The 20,000-nt window shown below is 37.9% G+C and overlaps 1 protein-coding gene across 1 annotated transcript in view; it reads left to right on the top strand.

Moving 5' to 3' along the window:
* The window catches only part of supt16h (SPT16 homolog, facilitates chromatin remodeling subunit), a 33,603-nt gene that overhangs the window by 11,034 nt on the left and 2,569 nt on the right, over positions 1 to 20,000 (top strand). Inside the window, exons 7-23 of the mRNA XM_084107783.1 lie at positions 2,575 to 2,747; positions 3,754 to 3,844; positions 3,982 to 4,055; positions 5,930 to 6,042; positions 6,145 to 6,210; positions 6,982 to 7,080; positions 7,656 to 7,771; positions 8,796 to 8,949; positions 11,288 to 11,415; positions 12,129 to 12,391; positions 15,275 to 15,393; positions 16,169 to 16,407; positions 17,187 to 17,262; positions 17,997 to 18,166; positions 18,821 to 18,950; positions 19,118 to 19,250; positions 19,599 to 19,673. Coding sequence (XP_083963909.1) covers positions 2,575 to 2,747; positions 3,754 to 3,844; positions 3,982 to 4,055; positions 5,930 to 6,042; positions 6,145 to 6,210; positions 6,982 to 7,080; positions 7,656 to 7,771; positions 8,796 to 8,949; positions 11,288 to 11,415; positions 12,129 to 12,391; positions 15,275 to 15,393; positions 16,169 to 16,407; positions 17,187 to 17,262; positions 17,997 to 18,166; positions 18,821 to 18,950; positions 19,118 to 19,250; positions 19,599 to 19,673 — 2,219 coding nt within the window. The remainder of the gene's footprint in view (positions 1 to 2,574; positions 2,748 to 3,753; positions 3,845 to 3,981; positions 4,056 to 5,929; positions 6,043 to 6,144; positions 6,211 to 6,981; positions 7,081 to 7,655; positions 7,772 to 8,795; positions 8,950 to 11,287; positions 11,416 to 12,128; positions 12,392 to 15,274; positions 15,394 to 16,168; positions 16,408 to 17,186; positions 17,263 to 17,996; positions 18,167 to 18,820; positions 18,951 to 19,117; positions 19,251 to 19,598; positions 19,674 to 20,000) is intronic.

Below are 20,000 nucleotides of genomic sequence, written 5' to 3' on the forward strand. Positions count from 1 at the left end.
TGTGTGAGACGCCCTCTGGTGTTCAGAGGGATATTTGGTGTGTGTGTGTGTGTGTGTGTGTGTGTGTGTGAGACGCCCTCTGGTGTTCAGAGGGATATTTGGGGTGTGTGTGTGTGTGTGTGTGTTCAGATGGAGCATTTACTACGATCACTCGTTATTCACTGGCGAGCTGCGCGTGAGATGATCTCCGCCTCTGCCTGATCGGTGTCACGGAGTAATCCTGCAGATCTAGAATACCTCATATTTACAACACAAACAAAATCCTATTCCAGGACAAGCGCAGTGTTCACTCGGACAGGTGAAGGACAAGCGCAGTGTTCACTCGGACAGGTGAAGGTCAAGCGCAGTGTTCACTCGGACAGGTGAAGGTCAAGCGCAGTGTTCACTCGGACAGGTGAAGGTCAATCGCAGTGTTCACTCGGACAGGTGAAGGTCAAGCGCAGTGTTCACTCGGACAGGTGAAGGTCAAGCGCAGTGTTCACTCGGACAGGTGAAGGACAAGCGCAGTGTTCACTCGGACAGGTGAAGGTCAAGCGCAGTGTTCACTCGGACAGGTGAAGGTCAAGCGCAGTGTTCACTCGGACAGGTGAAGGTCAATCGCAGTGTTCACTCGGACAGGTGAAGGTCAAGCGCAGTGTTCACTCGGACAGGTGAAGGTCAAGCGCAGTGTTCACTCGGACAGGTGAAGGTCAAGCGCAGTGTTCACTCGGACAGGTGAAGGACAAGCGCAGTGTTCACTCGGACAGGTGAAGGTCAAGCGCAGTGTTCACTCGGACAGGTGAAGGACAAGCGCAGTGTTCACTCGGACAGGTGAAGGTCAATCGCAGTGTTCACTCGGACAGGTGAAGGTCAAGCGCAGTGTTCACTCGGACAGGTGAAGGACAAGCGCAGTGTTCACTCGGACAGGTGAAGGTCAATCGCAGTGTTCACTCGGACAGGTGAAGGTCAAGCGCAGTGTTCACTCGGACAGGTGAAGGACAAGCGCAGTGTTCACTCGGACAGGTGAAGGTCAATCGCAGTGTTCACTCGGACAGGTGAAGGTCAAGCGCAGTGTTCACTCGGACAGGTGAAGGACAAGCGCAGTGTTCACTCGGACAGGTGAAGGACAAGCGCAGTGTTCACTCGGACAGGTGAAGGACAAGCGCAGTGTTCACTCGGACAGGTGAAGGACAAGCGCAGTGTTCACTCGGACAGGTGAAGGACAAGCGCAGTGTTCACTCGGACAGGTGAAGGTCAATCGCAGTGTTCACTCGGACAGGTGAAGGACAAGCGCAGTGTTCACTCGGACAGGTGAAGGACAAGCGCAGTGTTCACTCGGACAGGTGAAGGACAAGCGCAGTGTTCACTCGGACAGGTGAAGGACAAGCGCAGTGTTCACTCGGACAGGTGAAGGTCAAGCGCAGTGTTCACTCGGACAGGTGAAGGACAAGCGCAGTGTTCACTCGGACAGGTGAAGGACAAGCGCAGTGTTCACTCGGACAGGTGAAGGTCAAGCGCAGTGTTCACTCGGACAGGTGAAGGACAAGCGCAGTGTTCACTCGGACAGGTGAAGGACAAGCGCAGTGTTCACTCGGACAGGTGAAGGACAAGCGCAGTGTTCACTCGGACAGGTGAAGGACAAGCGCAGTGTTCACTCGGACAGGTGAAGGACAAGCGCAGTGTTCACTCGGACAGGTGAAGGTCAAGCGCAGTGTTCACTCGGACAGGTGAAGGACAAGCGCAGTGTTCACTCGGACAGGTGAAGGTCAAGCGCAGTGTTCACTCGGACAGGTGAAGGACAAGCGCAGTGTTCACTCGGACAGGTGAAGGTCAAGCGCAGTGTTCACTCGGACAGGTGAAGGACAAGCGCAGTGTTCACTCGGACAGGTGAAGGTCAAGCGCAGTGTTCACTCGGACAGGTGAAGGACAGGCGCAGTGTTCACTCGGACAGGTGAAGGTCAAGCGCAGTGTTCACTCGGACAGGTGAAGGTCAAGCGCAGTGTTCACTCGGACAGGTGAAGGTCAAGCGCAGTGTTCACTCGGACAGGTGAAGGTCAAGCGCAGTGTTCACTCGGACAGGTGAAGGACTGAAGGACTGAAGGAAAGCGCATGAAAGGGTTATAGTGCAGTTGCACATCATGAGGACAGTTGAACACGTCAGTCTGTCCTGTAAAGTCGCAGTCAGGGTTTCTCACATTAATCTGGCAGTAGCTGTGGCACACCAGCTCTTCTTCTGCTCTTCTTCTGCTCTTCCTCTGCTCTTCTTCTGCTCTTCCTCTGCTCTTCCTCTGCTCTTCCTCTGCTCTTCTTCTGCTCTTCCTCTGCTCTTCCTCTGCTCTTCTTCTGCTCTTCCTCTGCTCTTCCTCTGCTCTTCCTCTGCTCTTCTTCTGCTCTTCCTCTGCTCTTCCTCTGCTCTTCTTCTGCTCTTCCTCTGCTCTTCCTCTGCTCTTCCTCTGCTCTTCCTCTGCTCTTCCTCTGCTCTTCCTCTGCTCTTCCTCTGCTCTTCCTCTGCTCTTCTTCTGCTCTTCCTCTGCTCTTCTTCTGCTCTTCTGGCTACGCTAGTGTGCTGAACGCCTGTGCCTCTCTCTCCCGCAGCGATAAGAACCACATGCACTTCGGGGCGATCACCTGTGCCATGGGGATCCGCTACAAGTCGTACTGCTCGAACCTGGTGCGCACGCTCATGGTCGACCCGCCGCAGGAAATGCAGGACAACTACAACTTCCTGTTGCAGGTGGAGGAGGAGCTCCTGAAAGAGCTGAAGCACGGTGAGGCCAGTTCATGCTTCATGCGTTTAGAAAAGAGATATTTATATTTGATTTGTTTATATTTAACTTATTAATTTATTAAAAAAAAAAAATCATTATATATATATATATATATATATATATATATATATATATATATATATATATATATATATATATATACATATACATATATACATACAGTACAGGTCAAAAGTTTGGAAACATTACTTTTTTTATATTTTTGAAAGAAGTCTCTATTGCTCATCAAGGCTGCGTTTATTTGATCAAAAATACAGAAAAAAAACAGTAATATTGTGAAATATTTTTACAACTTATAATAATAGTTTTCTATTTGAATATACTTTAAAAAAAAATGTATTCCTGTGATCAAAGCTGAATGTTCAGCATCATTACTCCAGTCTTCAGTGACCTCCAGTCTGTCACATGATCCTCCAGAAATCACTCTAATATTCTGATTTATTATGAGTTCTGCTGCCTAATATATCTGATGAATAAAAGGTTAAAAAGAATTAGCAGTTGTGCAGTAACACTGATGTAATGCGGTCGTGTGTGTGTGTGTGTGTGTGTGTGTGTCATTTACAATGGCTTCGAACGCAGCTCAACCAATCAGAATCAAGGACCGGAACTATCCTTTTTCTCGAATCTGATTGGCTGAGAGCCTTCTGAAGGATCATGTGACACTGAAGACTGGAGTAATGATGCTGAACATTCAGCTTTGATCACAGGAATAAATGACATTTTAACATATTATATAAAAATAGAAAAGTTATTTTAAATTGTCCTAATATTGAACAATATTATTATTTTTATTTATTTACTTCTTTTAATCAAAAATGCAGCCTTGGTGAGCAGAAGAGACTTCTTTTAAAAACATAAAAAATCTTACCGATCCGAAACGTGTGACTGGTAGTGTACATGCTCCAGAAAACACGGTATACGTTTGTGTGTGTGTGAGGAGGAGTGTTATAATCTGTGTGTGTGTGTGTGTGTGTGTGTCCACCAGGTGTGAAGCTCTGTGACGCCTACAACACCGTCCTGGAGTTCGTCAAGAAGGAGAAACCAGACCTGGTCAGCAAGCTCACGAAAAACCTCGGGTTTGTGTCTGAAACCCTCGGGATGTGTTGTGTGTGTGTGTGTGTGTGTGTGTGTGTGTGTGTGTGTTGGCACTGTAAATGTTCAATGCGAAGCGTGTGATCACGGCATCGGTGTGTGACGCGTGTGTGTGCTGCAGGTTCGCCATGGGGATTGAGTTCAGGGAAGGATCGCTCGTGCTGAACGCGAAAAATCAGTTCAAGCTGAAAAGAGGTGAGTGTGTGTGTGTGTGTGTGTGTGTGTGTGAATACTTTTCAGGCTTCCAGTTATCTGTCCTGTACAGTATTTGTTGGGTTGCTCCGATTGGTCGGCCGATAATCGCTTTGGGAGTTTGATCATAAACCGTTCTCATGTTGTAGACGCATAAAGACATGCTTAACACACACACACGTATGTACAAGAGTACCGGTTTGATGAGTTTGCATGTAGGTGTGTATCAGTATATTAGATCCGTGCATTCGGTCTTAAAGTGACAGCAGCCTCTAATAATCCTGCTCGTTTGATTAGCATTAATGACACTCACTGCTCTTCAATGACTCACTTTTCTAACCTTAATTGTAAGGATTAATCTGTTTTTAATTTACTCAGGGAAGAAATATTAAATTTCTTTAGTATTTCGTCCCTCAACACAAATGTTAGACCTTCCTGAAAACACTGACAGCTCTGTTTATTTATTCTGTCTTTATTCTATTTCTTTTACTTGTGCTTCTGCTTGTAAATTGTTTATTTGTTCTTATTTTATTACTGACTGTTTACTCGTTTGTGAATTCAGTTCACCGTTATAAATCCGGCTTGTGTGTGTGTAAGCTATTGTAATAACAACATTTTTTATATATGTGTGTGTGTATGTATATAATTATTTTATTTATTTTTGTATTTTTTTATGTCTAAAAAAAATTGACCCCCTCAAATAAAAAAATCCCCCCACTAGAGTCACTTAAGCAGGGATTCCCCCATCTTCAAAAATGAATGAATGTCTGTAAAATCCTGATTGGAGGATTATAGAAAATCCATCTCTATAAATATTAATAATAATAATAATAACAGCTCCACATGATGAGTCTAATAGATCGGTATCGGTGATCAGCAGATTCTGCTTCCTGTGATGCTGATCGGAGCACCCGTACTGTTTTGCTTTGTCATTAAAATATTAACAAATATTTTGTTCCTGTGATTAAATTGTATTAATTTAGCTTTTTTTTTTTTAAAGATTCATGATGCTGTTTGACTAGTGTATTATTGTGTGTTCAAAATGTACAGTTTTGTTTCTGTATCAAAAACTCTAATAGCAATTCTTCTGATTAAAAATGTTTTTTGATTATTATCTACAGTTTGTCTGTAAAATTAAATTATTAATATGTTCTATTGGGAATTTTTATATATATTTATTTATTATATATATATATATATATATATATATATATATATATATATATATATATATATATATATATATATATATACATATATATATATATATATATATATATATATATATATATATATATATATATATATATATATATACATATATATATATATATATATATATATATATATATATATACAAATTTTCATATTGTGCTGCACTAAAAACAAGCACAGCAAACCTGGAGCAATAACTGAATAAATGGGGACATATAAATAAATCCTTCATTAATTTATCCATCCAATCTATCTATTCATTCAATCATCTTTCTGTCTGTTCATCCATTTATTCATTAATTCAATCAATTCATTCATCCAATCCATCCATAATATTGAATCATTTATATTATTATTTAAATACTTTTTCTTGTAACCTGTAGATTTCCATACTAAATGTTGTCTTAATTTATTCATTTTTAGACATTAAACCTTCTAGCTTTCTGGGCAGAAGCCTGTAACTTCTCTTCTGTTGACGTCGGCCTGTTTATGAGTGTTTCTCAGTGCAAGTGTGAAAACGGCCTCCATCGTCTCAAACACACGTTACGAACGAAACTCTGAGACGCTGAATCGTGAGCCGTACACATGTTGAAGTGCTGTACTCTGAAACACGCATGTTTGAGCCCCAGTGTGCGCTGACTGATGCCTGTGTGTTTGTGAAGGGATGGTGTTCAGTGTCAGCCTGGGACTTGCTGATCTGATCAACAAAGAAGGGAAGAAAGACGAGCAGAAGAAGTACGCCCTCTTCGTCGGAGACTCCATACAGATCAATGAGGTGGGTTATGCTCTTCACCTGTTCATTGTTAGCCGGGATAGAAATGACCCGTTGTGAGCGAACCGCTGCTAAACGTTCCTGTGATCGTGTGTTCGTCCTCAGGAGGATCAAGCCACCGTCCTCACCCCGGTGAAGAAGAAGATTAAAAACGTTGGGATTTTCCTCAAGGTAACGTCAGTCCGTCTCCTGCGTGTTCGTTTCAGTTTGAGAACGTCAAAATCCCAGCATGTTATAAACAAAATCTCACTCGACTGACTGCGATTTGTTAAATATTCTTCCATCCATGTATTTTTAAGTGGCTTTAACTGCTAACATTGTACTAACATTGAAATGAATAATTTTATACAGTGGACTTGCATGTTTTTACATTGTACTTATATTTTGAAAATGAGACACTTCATGAGACAATGATTTTTATCATATCAAACTTTGAAGGACTTGCTTGTGAGAAGAACCAGATAGAAAACACACTTTTCTCACGAGTACATGTAACCTTCATCCTTCCCTCGCACTGTTACACAAAACGACCCGAAACCCTAAAATTATGCTTCATTTATTTATTTTTTTGCACAGAAAGCTTATTTTATTTAATTTTGATGATATTGTTTTCTATTTTTAATGCAATTCTTTAGTTATTTATTTTATTTACCTTTTAAATGACTAGATTTGATCAATAAATAATAAAGAAATAGTAATTTAAGCACATTCTTTCAAATTCAATACATTGTACTTATTTTCCGATGCAAGTGCATAGACTTAATATACTTAAAGCCACTTAATATAAAGTGGGACCAAATTTTGCGATAAAAAAAAATGTTGGATGGAAACACCAAGATGTGAAATCAGTTATTTTATACCATATTCAGTTTAATTCGCAATTTTGTATTGAAACGGCTTCAGAGGGCTGGATAAGTAAGTGTTTTCTGTGTGCATTTCTAGAACGATGACGAAGATGACGATGAGGAAGAGGATAATAATGCCGATGAGCTGCTGGGAAAAGGAGCTCGTGGCGCCGCCCTGCTGACCGACAGAACCAGGGTATTTACTTCTGTTTATTAATCATAACCATCATTTACTCACACTCCTTCAACATTTCTCACATCATCAGTTTATCCGCTATAGTTTAGAAAATGGTAATAAATATGAGCAGAACTCAGTTGATATTTGACTGGTTTTGTCCGTCCTTCTGTTAGACTGACACATGAATTATGTTGAATATCTGTCAGCTGTTAAATTTAACTACACAATTAGATAATACCAGTTTAGCTCAACCAATCACCAAGCAATGCTTCATTGTGTTCAGTCTGTGTGTAAAAAGAGCATTAGCAATTAAAGAAAACACACTTCAGCAAAACATGATCAGCTCAAAGTGTCTGAATAAATGTTGGGCCCAGATGTCACTGGTAGTCGCTGTATGAAGAGTGTTTGGGTGTAATATGTCACAGTTTACTTTATTCTGCTCTCCTCACTTACATTAATGAACTACAGTGTCCTGATCACACTAGTGAAAAACATCAAAAATTATATCTGGTGTCTGAATCGTTTTTGGTGTGACTGTATATTCATGTGTGTGTTGTGTGTGTGCTCACGTTCGCTGTGGTCTGATTGGTTAGAATGAGATGACGGCTGAGGAAAAGAGGCGGGCCCATCAGAAGGAACTGGCCAATCAGGTGAACGAGGAGGCCAAGCGGCGACTGACGGAGCAGAAAGGAGGACAGCAGATCCAGAAGTGAGATTTACAACACACACACACACACACACACACACACACTTCTATAGGTCACGCTAGTCTGACTTAAACACAAGAATTTCAAAATAACGAATTATTTGATGTTAAATCCTGTGATGGGAAAAATATGCTCTTACTCTTTTTGACCAAGTTGAGTAAACAGGGTCTGAATTAACTCGTGGTCATTTATTGAAAATGTCAGTAACTTGACTGTTTTTGGTCTGGTCATTTTTTAACTTCATGAGACAATGATTTTTATCATATCAAACTTTGAAGGACTTGCTTGTGAGAAGAACCAGATAGAAAACACACTTTTCTCACGAGTACATGTAACCTTCATCCTTCCCTCGCACTGTTACACAAAACGACCCGAAGCCCTAAAATTATACTTTTCTTTTTGTCCAGGAAGCTTATTTTATGTCATTTTGATATTTTTTCTATTTTTTAATGCAATTTTATTTCTTTTTTCCTATTTTATTTACCTTTAAATGACTAGATTTGATCAATAAATAATAAATAAATAGTAATTTAAGCACATTCCTCACATTCTTTCAAATTCAAAATAACTCACAATTTCATGCATAACCCTTTTAATTCAGCTCTAAATATCTTACATCGGGTGTGTTTGCCGACCTCTTGTGGAAAAATAATAATATAAGATGATATTTCATGACTCTAGATGGTCTTATAGCTCTATATGGAGCAAATGAGCTGTTCCTCTGGGTCCTAAAGCCTGTTTTCCTTCAGTATGCATTCAGATACACATGTAGACATTGTAAAATCATTTTTGGTAAAGTTTTAGCATTTTTAGTTTCAAAATGACCCGAGGGAAGGATGAGGATTTAAATAATATTATGCAATTGTAAATAAACTTTTTTTTTTTTTTTTTTTTTTCTAAGTTGAATTTTATAAAAAGTGTTCTGTTATAATGTTGAATCTGTGTGTCATGTAGTGAACTTCAGTACATTTAAATACAACCAGCATCGATAGTAATCGCTCTTCTCTCCTAATGTTCCCCCTCCAGAGCCAGAAAGTCCAATGTGTCGTATAAGAACGTTTCCCAGATGCCCCGGGAGAAGGACATCAGAGACATGAAGATCTTCATCGATAAGAAGTACGAGACGGTCATCATGCCCGTGTTTGGCATCGCTACACCTTTTCACATCGCCACCATCAAGGTAACCTCTTGCTGATGAACATCTGACAATCTGCAGCCAGATTCACCAAATATTCCTAAGAATATATCATGATATATAAACACTTTACAATAAGGTGCATTAACTACCTTAGTTAACATGAACTAAGAATGAACTATACTTCAGCATTTATTAATCTTCGTTAATATTAATTTCAACATTTACTAATACGTTATTAAAATCAAAGGTTGCATTAGTTAACATTAGTTAATGCACTGTGAACATGAACAAACTATGAACAGCTGTATTTTATTTTATGTTAACTAATATTAACAAAGATTAATCAATACTGCAGTTTATGGTAGTTAATACATTCAGGGTTTTTCCTGGCTCAAAACGAGGCGGAGGTGGTAAAATCCTAATAATGTATTTTAATAATAAGGTAATTAAATTAGTATTTTTCATAGATCACCATATAGCCTAATGTGTTTCCCACATCATTTTTGTGGGTGTTGTAAATACAAAATATTGTACATTTTAAAGATAAATTCATTAATCTGGTGCACTTTGAGTCACCCAAATCCACTGTTAAAAATAGATAATACACCCGCAAACCGCCCATATTCTTTGATTTAGATATCTGCATCTGATCATCACATTACAATTATTCAGATTCTCAGTGTTAAGCATGATATGGTAACATATCACACTGAAGTAGGCTGATTTAAAATTAACATTTGTTTAAAATAAAAGTTCTTCTTTTGGCAAAATTACATTTCCTTAATAGTCTAAACAGAGGCTTTACTCCCTTCAAACTTAAATTGTCAATGTTTCATTACATCACTGTTTGAAAACACTCAGAATATTTTTTTGTACCTTTATAAAAGGCATTTTTTTCTCTAAATGTTTGCTCCATCTTTCATTTCAAAGTCTTAAATTTGATCAATATATTCAATTAAAATAATAAGACACTAGGCTGTTACCAATCAAATTAAATAATTTACATTGAAAAATTATAAGTGTATTAAATTAGATTATTTAAAATATTTTTGAATATACAAATAAGGAATGTTGAAAAGAATGATACTTTATGAAACTAAACCGCCAGTAGGAGGCGGCAGGCGACCGTCTTAATGAGCGAGTCATTGAGTCATTCATTCAAACGATTCGTTCAAACAACTGATTCATTCAGAATAAAGCAGTTTATGAATGGGTAATTGAATCTTTGACTCAACCGATTCGTTTCATAAAGTATCATTCTTTTCAACATTCCTTATTTGTATATTCAAAAATATTTTAAATAATCTAATTTAATACACTTATAATTTTTCAATGTAAATTATTTAATTTGATTGGTAACAGCCTAGTGTCTTATTATTTTAATTGAATATTTTGATCAAATTTAAGAATTTGAAATGAAAGATGGAGCAAACATTTAATAAAATTAGGGGAAAAAATGCCCTTTATAAAAGGTACAAAAAAAATTGTGTTTTCAAACAGTGATGTAATGAAACACTGACAATTTAAGTTTGAAGGGAGTAAAGCCTCTGTTTAGGCTATTAAGGAAATGTAATTTTGCCAAAAGAAGAACTTTTATTTTAAATAAATGTTAATTTTAAATCAGCCTACTTCAGTGTGATATGTTACCATATTATCATGCTTAACACTGAGAATCTGAATAATTGTAATGTGATGATCAGATGCAGATATCTAAATCAAAGTATATGGGCGGTTTGCGGGTGTATTATCTATTTTTAACAGTGGATTTGGGTGACTCAAAGTGCACCAGATTAATGAATTTATCTTTAAAATGTAAAAAAAATTCTTACGGGGGGGGCATGACCCCAGACCCCCCTAGAGGTACCAGGCTCCACCCACAAAAATAATGTGGGAAACACATTAGGCTATATGATGATCTACAAAAAATAATAATTTAATTATCTTATTATTAAAATACATTATTAGGATTTTACCACCTCCGCCTTATTTTGAGCCAGGAAAAACACTGGATACGTTAAGTTTTTCCGCATGAGGTAGGCTACTTTGTGTTGTACGTTGCCATGACGTTCACAGGCGCATGAAAGTACCATGGTACCTAAACGTTTGTTGTTGGACACAACAAATGTGTCCCCACATTAAGTCCTTGAATTTGAGGGTATTGGACCTGGAAAGTCCTTGAAAGGTCCTTGAATTTGAAGTTAACCAAGGTGTGGGAACCCTGTAACTAATGAACCTCATTGTAAAGTGTTACCGATATATGAAATAACAATATTAACGAAATATTAAGATCTGAAATGTTTTTGCTTAAGAAGATTGAGTCTAGCCTGTGTTTTGGCCTCATCTGAGAGTCTCTCTCTCTCGTGTGTGTGTGTGTGTGCAGAACATCAGTATGTCAGTGGAAGGAGACTACACGTATCTGAGGATAAACTTCTTCGTGCCGGGCAGTTCGCTGGGGCGTCACGAGGGCAACATCTTCCCAAACCCAGAGGCCACGTTTGTCAAAGAGATGTAAGAGATTTCATGATCGTTGGACCTGATTCATGAAACACAATGTGTATAAATTGCTCAAAAAATCTTTTAAAGTCCCCCTGTAGTCAATTTTATCCCTTAAACATCATCTTTAATCACCAAAATGACACATTTAAACGTTTTTTTTTCCTTGAAAAAATATCTTGAATGTAACTCTACACCCTTGCCTCATTCAGTTTTACTATCAATTTAAAAGGCGGGTCATTTCTGACCTGGAACACCAAATCAGGGAAAGGATTTCGGTTTAAACTTGATAACTCGAAACATTGATGCATTTTTTCCCAAAATTATTCAAAGCCTGCACCTTGTTTTCAAAGTTTGTGTTCTCGAGCCCCAAACACTGTTGAGCCGCCGGAGCGCGTCAGAGCGGTGTGTGTTAGCGGCCGCTAAGTTAATAACTAATGATCTTTACAACGGAAGTGAATCAATCAAAACTAACTTTAGCTGGACAATAACTTTATTCTAGAGCTGCTGTAAAGCCAAATCTCTGTTACTGTAATCTCCTGTTATCACTGTAAAGCTGCTGTGAAACATCTATATTGTTAAAGCGCTGTATAAATGAAGACTTGACATTATTGATGAACGCCTGCTGTTAACAAGCAGAACTTCTATAATAACTTGACTTGACTTTAGCATGACCTTACGAACAACATTGGGTTTCACTCTAACACGCGGTTCTTTTCCTCTGTTAGCACGTACCGCGCGTCTAACCTGAAGTCCCCGGGCGATCACTCGGTTCCCTCCACAAACCTGCAGAACGCCTTCCGCATCATCAAGGAGGTGCAGAAGCGCTACAAGACCCGCGAGGCGGAGGAGAAGGAGAAGGAGGGCATCGTCAAGCAGGACTCGCTCGTCATCAACCTCAACCGCAGCAACCCCAAACTCAAAGACCTCTACATCAGACCCAACATCGCCCAGAAGAGGATGCAGGGCTCGCTCGAGGCGCACACCAACGGTGAGAGGGCTTTAGCGCTCCGTTAAAGGGATACCTCACCCAGAACCCATCATTTACTCTCCCTCACGCATTCCTCTGTGTATATGACATTATTCAGACGAATACAATCAGAGTTATATTAAAAAATGTCCTGGCTCTTCCAAGCTTTATAATGCCACTTTTATCATGATAGATGCACTTTTATCATGATAGATGCACTTTTATGATGGATAGATGCATTTTTATGATGGATAGATGCACTTTTATCATGATAGATGCACTTTTATGATGGACAGATGCATTTTTATGATGGACAGATGCACTTTTATGATGGACAGATGCACTTTTATGATGGATAGATGCACTTTTATCATGATAGATGCACTTTTATGATGGACAGATGCATTTTTATGATGGATAGATGCACTTTTATCATGATAGATGCACTTTTATGATGGATAGATGCACTTTTATGATGGACAGATGCACTTTTATGATGGACAGATGCACTTTTATGATGGATAGATGCACTTTTATCATGATAGATGCACTTTTATGATGGACAGATGCATTTTTATGATGGATAGATGCACTTTTATCATGATAGATGCACTTTTATGATGGATAGATGCACTTTTATGATGGATAGATGCACTTTTATGATGGATAGATGCACTTTTATAGATGCACTTTTATGATGGATAGATGCACTTTTATGATGGATAGATGCACTTTTATGATGGATAGATGCACTTTTATCATGATAGATGCACTTTTATGATGGACAGATGCATTTTTATGATGGATAGATGCACTTTTATCATGATAGATGCACTTTTATGATGGACAGATGCATTTTTATGATGGATAGATGCACTTTTATGATGGATAGATGCACTTTTATGATGGATAGATGCACTTTTATGATGGATAGATGCACTTTTATAGATGCACTTTTATGATGGATAGATGCACTTTTATGATGGATAGATGCACTTTTATGATGGATAGATGCACTTTTATGATGGATAGATGCACTTTTATCATGATAGATGCACTTTTATGATGGATAGATGCACTTTTATGATGGATAGATGCACTTTTATCATGATAGATGCACTTTTATGATGGACAGATGCACTTTTATGATGGATAGATGCACTTTTATCATGATAGATGCACTTTTATGATGGATAGATGCACTTTTATGATGGATAGATGCACTTTTATCATGATAGATGCACTTTTATGATGGACAGATGCATTTTTATGATGGATAGATGCACTTTTATGATGGATAGATGCACTTTTATGATGGATAGATGCACTTTTATGATGGATAGATGCACTTTTATAGATGCACTTTTATGATGGATAGATGCACTTTTATGATGGATAGATGCACTTTTATGATGGATAGATGCACTTTTATGATGGATAGATGCACTTTTATCATGATAGATGCACTTTTATGATGGACAGATGCATTTTTATGATGGATAGATGCACTTTTATCATGATAGATGCACTTTTATGATGGACAGATGCATTTTTATGATGGATAGATGCACTTTTATCATGATAGATGCACTTTTATGATGGACAGATGCATTTTTATGATGGATAGATGCACTTTTATCATGATAGATGCACTTTTATGATGGATAGATGCACTTTTATGATGGATAGATGCACTTTTATGATGGATAGATGCACTTTTATAGATGCACTTTTATGATGGATAGATGCACTTTTATGATGGATAGATGCACTTTTATCATGATAGATGCACTTTTATGATGGATAGTTGCACTTTTATGATGGATAGATGCACTTTTATGATGGATAGATGCACTTTTATCATGATAGATGCACTTTTATGATGGATAGATGCACTTATGATGGATAGATGCACTTTTATGATGGATAGATGCACTTTTATGATGGATAGATGCACTTTTATGATGGACAGATGCACTTTTATCATGATAGATGCACTTTTATGATGGATAGATGCACTTATACATTCAGCCATTCACTTCCATAATAAAGCTTAGAAGAGCCAGGACATTTTTTAATGTAACTGATTTCGTCTGAAAGAGGAATGTCATATACACCTAGGATGGTTTGTGGGTGAGTAGATCATGGGCTAATTTTAATTTTTGGCTGAATTATCCCTTTTAATGTGGGTTTTTAACAACTGATAATGCTGATATTCGATTGTATTAGAGCTGCACCATATATCGCAATAAAATCCAAATGGTTTGTTGTGATTGTCAGTTTGATACATCCAACCCGTCAAAATAAAAGTCTGATGGTTTCACAATTGAAAATGAAGAATTTAAGATGTGAATATTAGTACTTTAACTTTAATTTCTTATTTTACAGTACAGCAGTTACAATATTACAATATGTATTTTATTTAATTTAGCATTTTATTTAATAAGTCACAATTTATTATTTAATTAATTAATACTAAATTTGTCAAAAACAGTGGGGGGAAAGTTGTTCGTTCTTGAGTGCAACCGAGTGTAAAACTTAGAAATTGAGTATTTAACAAAAATAATTTTATTTTAAAGTACAACTGTAAAAATCCCAAATAGTTCAGCCTTAGAAAGATGGTTCACACTCAAAGTAATAAAAAACTTTCCAGCTTAAATTTGTCAGTCATTTGGTAAACATTACTTTTTCTTCATATTGCAATGTATATCACAGAAAAACTAAATATCGTGATGCAAGTTTTTATTTCCAATAATCGTGCAGCCCTGGATTGTATATTTGCACAGGTAGTATTACAATATAACCTATTAATTGTAATAATTGTCTCCTAACAAACTATTCAATAAATCTCTATCAAATAAAAGTTCATCAATCTCAAAAGACTGACTGTCTTGGTGTCTCCAGGTTTCCGCTTCACGTCAGTACGCGGAGATAAAGTCGACATCCTTTACAACAACATCAAACACGCCGTATTCCAGCCCTGCGACGGGGAGATGATCATTGTGCTGCACTTCCATCTGAAGGTGGGTCGTTTTACTAGCATTGATGTACTATTGTAGTTTTTATTAATGTTTAATTATTTTTTTTTTTGATTTTTATATTTTCTGTATTTTTTAATTATTATATATTTTCTGTAATATGTTGAATTCTTTTTTAAATTTTCTGTATTTACATGTTTTATATTTTCTGTATTTTTTTATATTTGATGTATTTTTTATAATTTTTTATATTTTGTATTTTTAATCATTTTTTATATTTTGTGTATTTTTAATTATTTTTTATATTTTCTGTATTTTTTAATAACTCCTTATATTTTATGTATTTTTTATTGTATATTTTCTATTTTTTTATAATTTCTTATATTTTATGTATTTAATATTTTTTTATATTTGATGTATTTTTTATATTTTTTTTATATTTGATGTATTTTTAATCATTTATATTTTCTGTATTATTTTTAATATTTTCTGTATTTTTAATAACTTATATTTTATGTATTTTTTTATTGTATATTTTATATTTTTTTATATTTTCTGTGTTCTTTTTAATTCTTACATTTTATGTATTTTATCTCTTTTATATATTTTCTGTAATATTTTGAATACTTTTGATATTTTCTGTAATATTTTTTTATTCTTTTTTTATATTTTCTGTATTTTTACTTTATTTTCTGTATTATTTTTAATTCTTTGTTATATTTTCTGTAATATTTGTTATTTTTTTATATTTTCTGTGTTCTTTTTCCTCCTGTTTCTCAGTACATTGGCTGAATTTAACTCAGTTTTGTGTGTGTCATAGAACGCCATCATGTTCGGTAAGAAGCGTCACACAGACGTGCAGTTCTACACAGAGGTGGGCGAGATCACGACAGACCTGGGCAAACACCAGCACATGCACGACCGCGATGACCTCTACGCAGAACAGATGGAGCGAGAGATGAGACACAAACTCAAATCCGCCTTCAAGAACTTCATCGAGAAGGTGGAGTCTCTCACCAAGGAGGAGCTGGAGTTTGAGGTTCCTTTCAGAGATCTCGGGTGAGTGAGCTGAAGATGAAATAAAGCTGTAACCGCATCAGACATGCATGTTCCCATACACACATTAGATTTCAGTCAAAACGATGGGTCACATTCACTTTTATGAGTGAAGCTTGTTTTTTTAAACACACATGCAATGTTTCTTGGGGAAATGCAAAACTTGTGAATGAACAAAGAGTTATCGCAAAAGTTTTAAGAATGAACTCTTGGGGGAATGCTGAGTATTTTGAGTTAACGCAAAAACTAATTACCTTTTTTGGGGGGTTAACGCAAACTAGGTTTTTTGGCTTAATGCAAACTTTTTTTTTTTTTTGCTTAGTGTATTTTGGGGTTACAGCAATGAGTTTTTTTGGGGGTTTAACAAATTAGTTTTTTGTTGTTTTTTTGCTTAACCCAATGTAGTTTATCAGGATAACGCAAAACTTGCAAGTTTAAGTTAACTGAAGTTTTAACAAGTTTCATGCAAAATTTGCCACGGGAAAGCAGAACTTTTGAGAGAGAATGCAAGCGTTAAGCAAGTGAAAGCAGTGTTTATTGTTAAGTGACGAAAGGCGATAGAGTGAGGTTTCTGCAAAAAGCCCTTCTATAGAGATGGTTTTAACATTGGATCAAGTCTAAGAACAAACTCCTGTGCATACGTACATGAAGTAGAACGTTTTCGTGAGATTTTTTTCCGTGCATATCAATACGTGTGATCTATGTAATTATTAGTGAATGATACCCTGTGGCTTTGTCCCAGATTTCTCCTGGTTTGAGCGCGTTATTCTCCACTGTTTCAGGTTCCAGGGCGCCCCCTACAGGAGCACCTGTTTACTGCAGCCCACGTCCAGCTCGCTCTGCAACGTCACCGAGTGGGTGAGTGTCGCGCCACACGACCCGTACTAGTGCTGGAGCGGATCAGAGTTCACGGTTCGGATCATTCACAGTTTGTGAGCCACGGATCGGATCTCATATATATATATATATATATATATATATATATATATATATATATATATATATATATATGGGGGAGGGTGAAACTTTGCTTTTCTTTGATACTACATCAAGATCTACTAGCCTAACTGATAAAGTTCAAGCATTATTAAAAACAAGTGAACAGTCAGTAATAAAATGCATAACAAATACAAAAATTACAAGCAGAGATGAATACTAAATAAAGTTACAAACTCTAACAGTAGTATTTGTGTACAGAAATTAAAATGTAAAATAATAATACAGCTTTAAATAAATACAGCTTTAACAAAGATAAATCTGTTTATTAACATTAATGACACGGATGACAGCAGGAATGTTAGGCTGCTGTCACTTTAAGGCCGGTAAGTGCAGATAACGCGAGTCACGATTTTCGCCTCTTCTTCTGCATTTAAAATTGTTTGAATGTGTAAATTGGCAAGACAAAACACGTCCAAATTATAAACTTTCACTCTGATGGTTAAATTTAGTAGTCAATCCACGAATCGCATGAGTGCCGAACCGTGGGGTAAGCTGGTCCGTTCCACCCCTAACCCACACAGTCACACCCTACACACAGTCACACACACCCTACACACACCCGTTCTCACGCCCCGACTCTCTCTCTCTCGCAGCCTCCGTTCGTGGTGACGCTCGACGAGGTTGAGCTGGTTCACTTCGAGCGAGTCCAGTTCCACCTCAAGAACTTCGACGTGGTCATCGTTTATAAAGACTACAACAAGAAAGTCACCATGATCAACGCCGTGCCCGTCAACTCTCTGGATCCCATCAAAGAGTGGCTCAAGTAAGACTTTCACTGGATGTACATGTCAAATAAATGCGTTTGTTTTCATGTTATCTACTATCTTTAAAGGTGCAGTGTGTGATTTTAGCGGCATCTAGTGGTGAGGTTGCGAATTGCAATCAACAGAAGTTACAGTGGCCGACAGGAAGTGATGTCGTCGTCTGAGAGTAGCCAGTTAAACAATGAGGTTTCTTTACAAAGACAAATTAAGAAATTAGGTTTACTTAATTATTCAGTTATTCGAATATTATTGTGACTTGTCCATCACTGTGTCAGTGTTTTATTCGTTGACTTTAGCTCGCTTCTTTACACGAAGAACAACACCGTGACAAAACGCGTTTGTCCGCTCAGGGCCACCGTAGAAACATGTCGATGTAAGCGGACCCGCGGTGTGTGTAGAGAGAAATGCTCATTCTAAGCTAATAAACACAAACTCATTGTGTAAGCTCTTTATACACCACTGAAAACATAGTTATGAATATGATACTGCATTTCTGTAAACAGATCCTCCGAAATATTACACACTGCACCTTTAAATTAAACATATCGGCCAATATAGAGGATGTCGGCATCTGCCATCTAAAAAAAAAATTTATTGGTAAATGGCTAATGCTAACAGAGCGAGTGTGTGTGTGTGTGTGTGTGTGTGTGCAGCTCGTGTGATATCAAGTACACCGAGGGCGTCCAGTCTCTGAACTGGACCAAGATCATGAAGACTATAGTGGACGACCCCGAGGGCTTCTTCGAGCAGGGCGGCTGGTCCTTCCTCGACCCCGAGAGTGAGGTGAGACTGCGTATGAATTATTATAATGAGGAATATTGTGACGTGTTCGTTCCCGGAAGAAACTCAAGACTACACTAGAGACGTCTCAGGAGTTCAGGAACACTGATGTAGAGAAAGATGAGCGTGGAGAGACAGGTCCTCTTTAAATGTTCCCCGGTGATTCTCAGGGAAGCGGAGCGGAGGACGACTCGGAGTCTGAGATGGAGGACGAGACCTTCAACCCCTCGGCTGATGAGGAGGAGGAGGAGGAGGAGGACAGTGATGAAGATTACTCCTCTGAGACCGAGGACTCCTGTAATGGTAAGGCTCGCTTCACGTTTGCTGCATTAGGGGCTTTCGCACCGGAGGAACCTTTCCATCGTTCCCAGAACTATTGGAAGTGGAAGTTCCCGGATTGTGCCGTGTTTGTTCGCACCGCAGGAACGAGTTTAGCTCTAGGAACTCCTTTTGGAGGAACTAATTTACTCCTCCTTCAGAGTCGGTCTAAACCAGCACTATAGGAGCTTTCCGTGGTGGTAGTGTTCGCTGATTGGCCGAAAGTCCTGGAATTTCATTTTACAATGTCTGCACAAACCCTGTGTAATTGATTAGTTGGTCACAGAAGCTCCTGATTGGTTGTCTGAGTGATCATGTGATTGTTGATCTCAGATTACAGCGCGTCACTGGGCAGCGAAGAGGAGAGTGGGAAAGACTGGGACGAACTGGAGGAGGAAGCCAGGAAAGGTGAGTTCAATCCACTGTTTTCCTTCCAGAATGATGTCACTTCCTGGAGGATTTGTTAGTGATTGTTATGGTATAGTATGGTATATCTATATGTAATGGCATGTGAATAGGGTAAAAATGTAAAGCAATTCTGACTTTAAATATCGCGATTCTGACTGTATATCACGCAATTCTGACTGTATATCACGCAATTCTGAGTGTATATCACGCAATTCTGAGTGTATATCACGCAATTCTGACTATATCACGCAATTCTGACTGTATATCACGCAATTCTGACTGTATATCACGCAATTCTGACTGTATATCACGCAATTCTGACTATAT

This window comes from Abramis brama (genome assembly GCF_963993115.1).
Source record: "Abramis brama genome assembly, chromosome: 3".
In the NCBI taxonomy this organism is placed as follows: Eukaryota; Metazoa; Chordata; class Actinopteri; order Cypriniformes; family Leuciscidae; genus Abramis; species Abramis brama.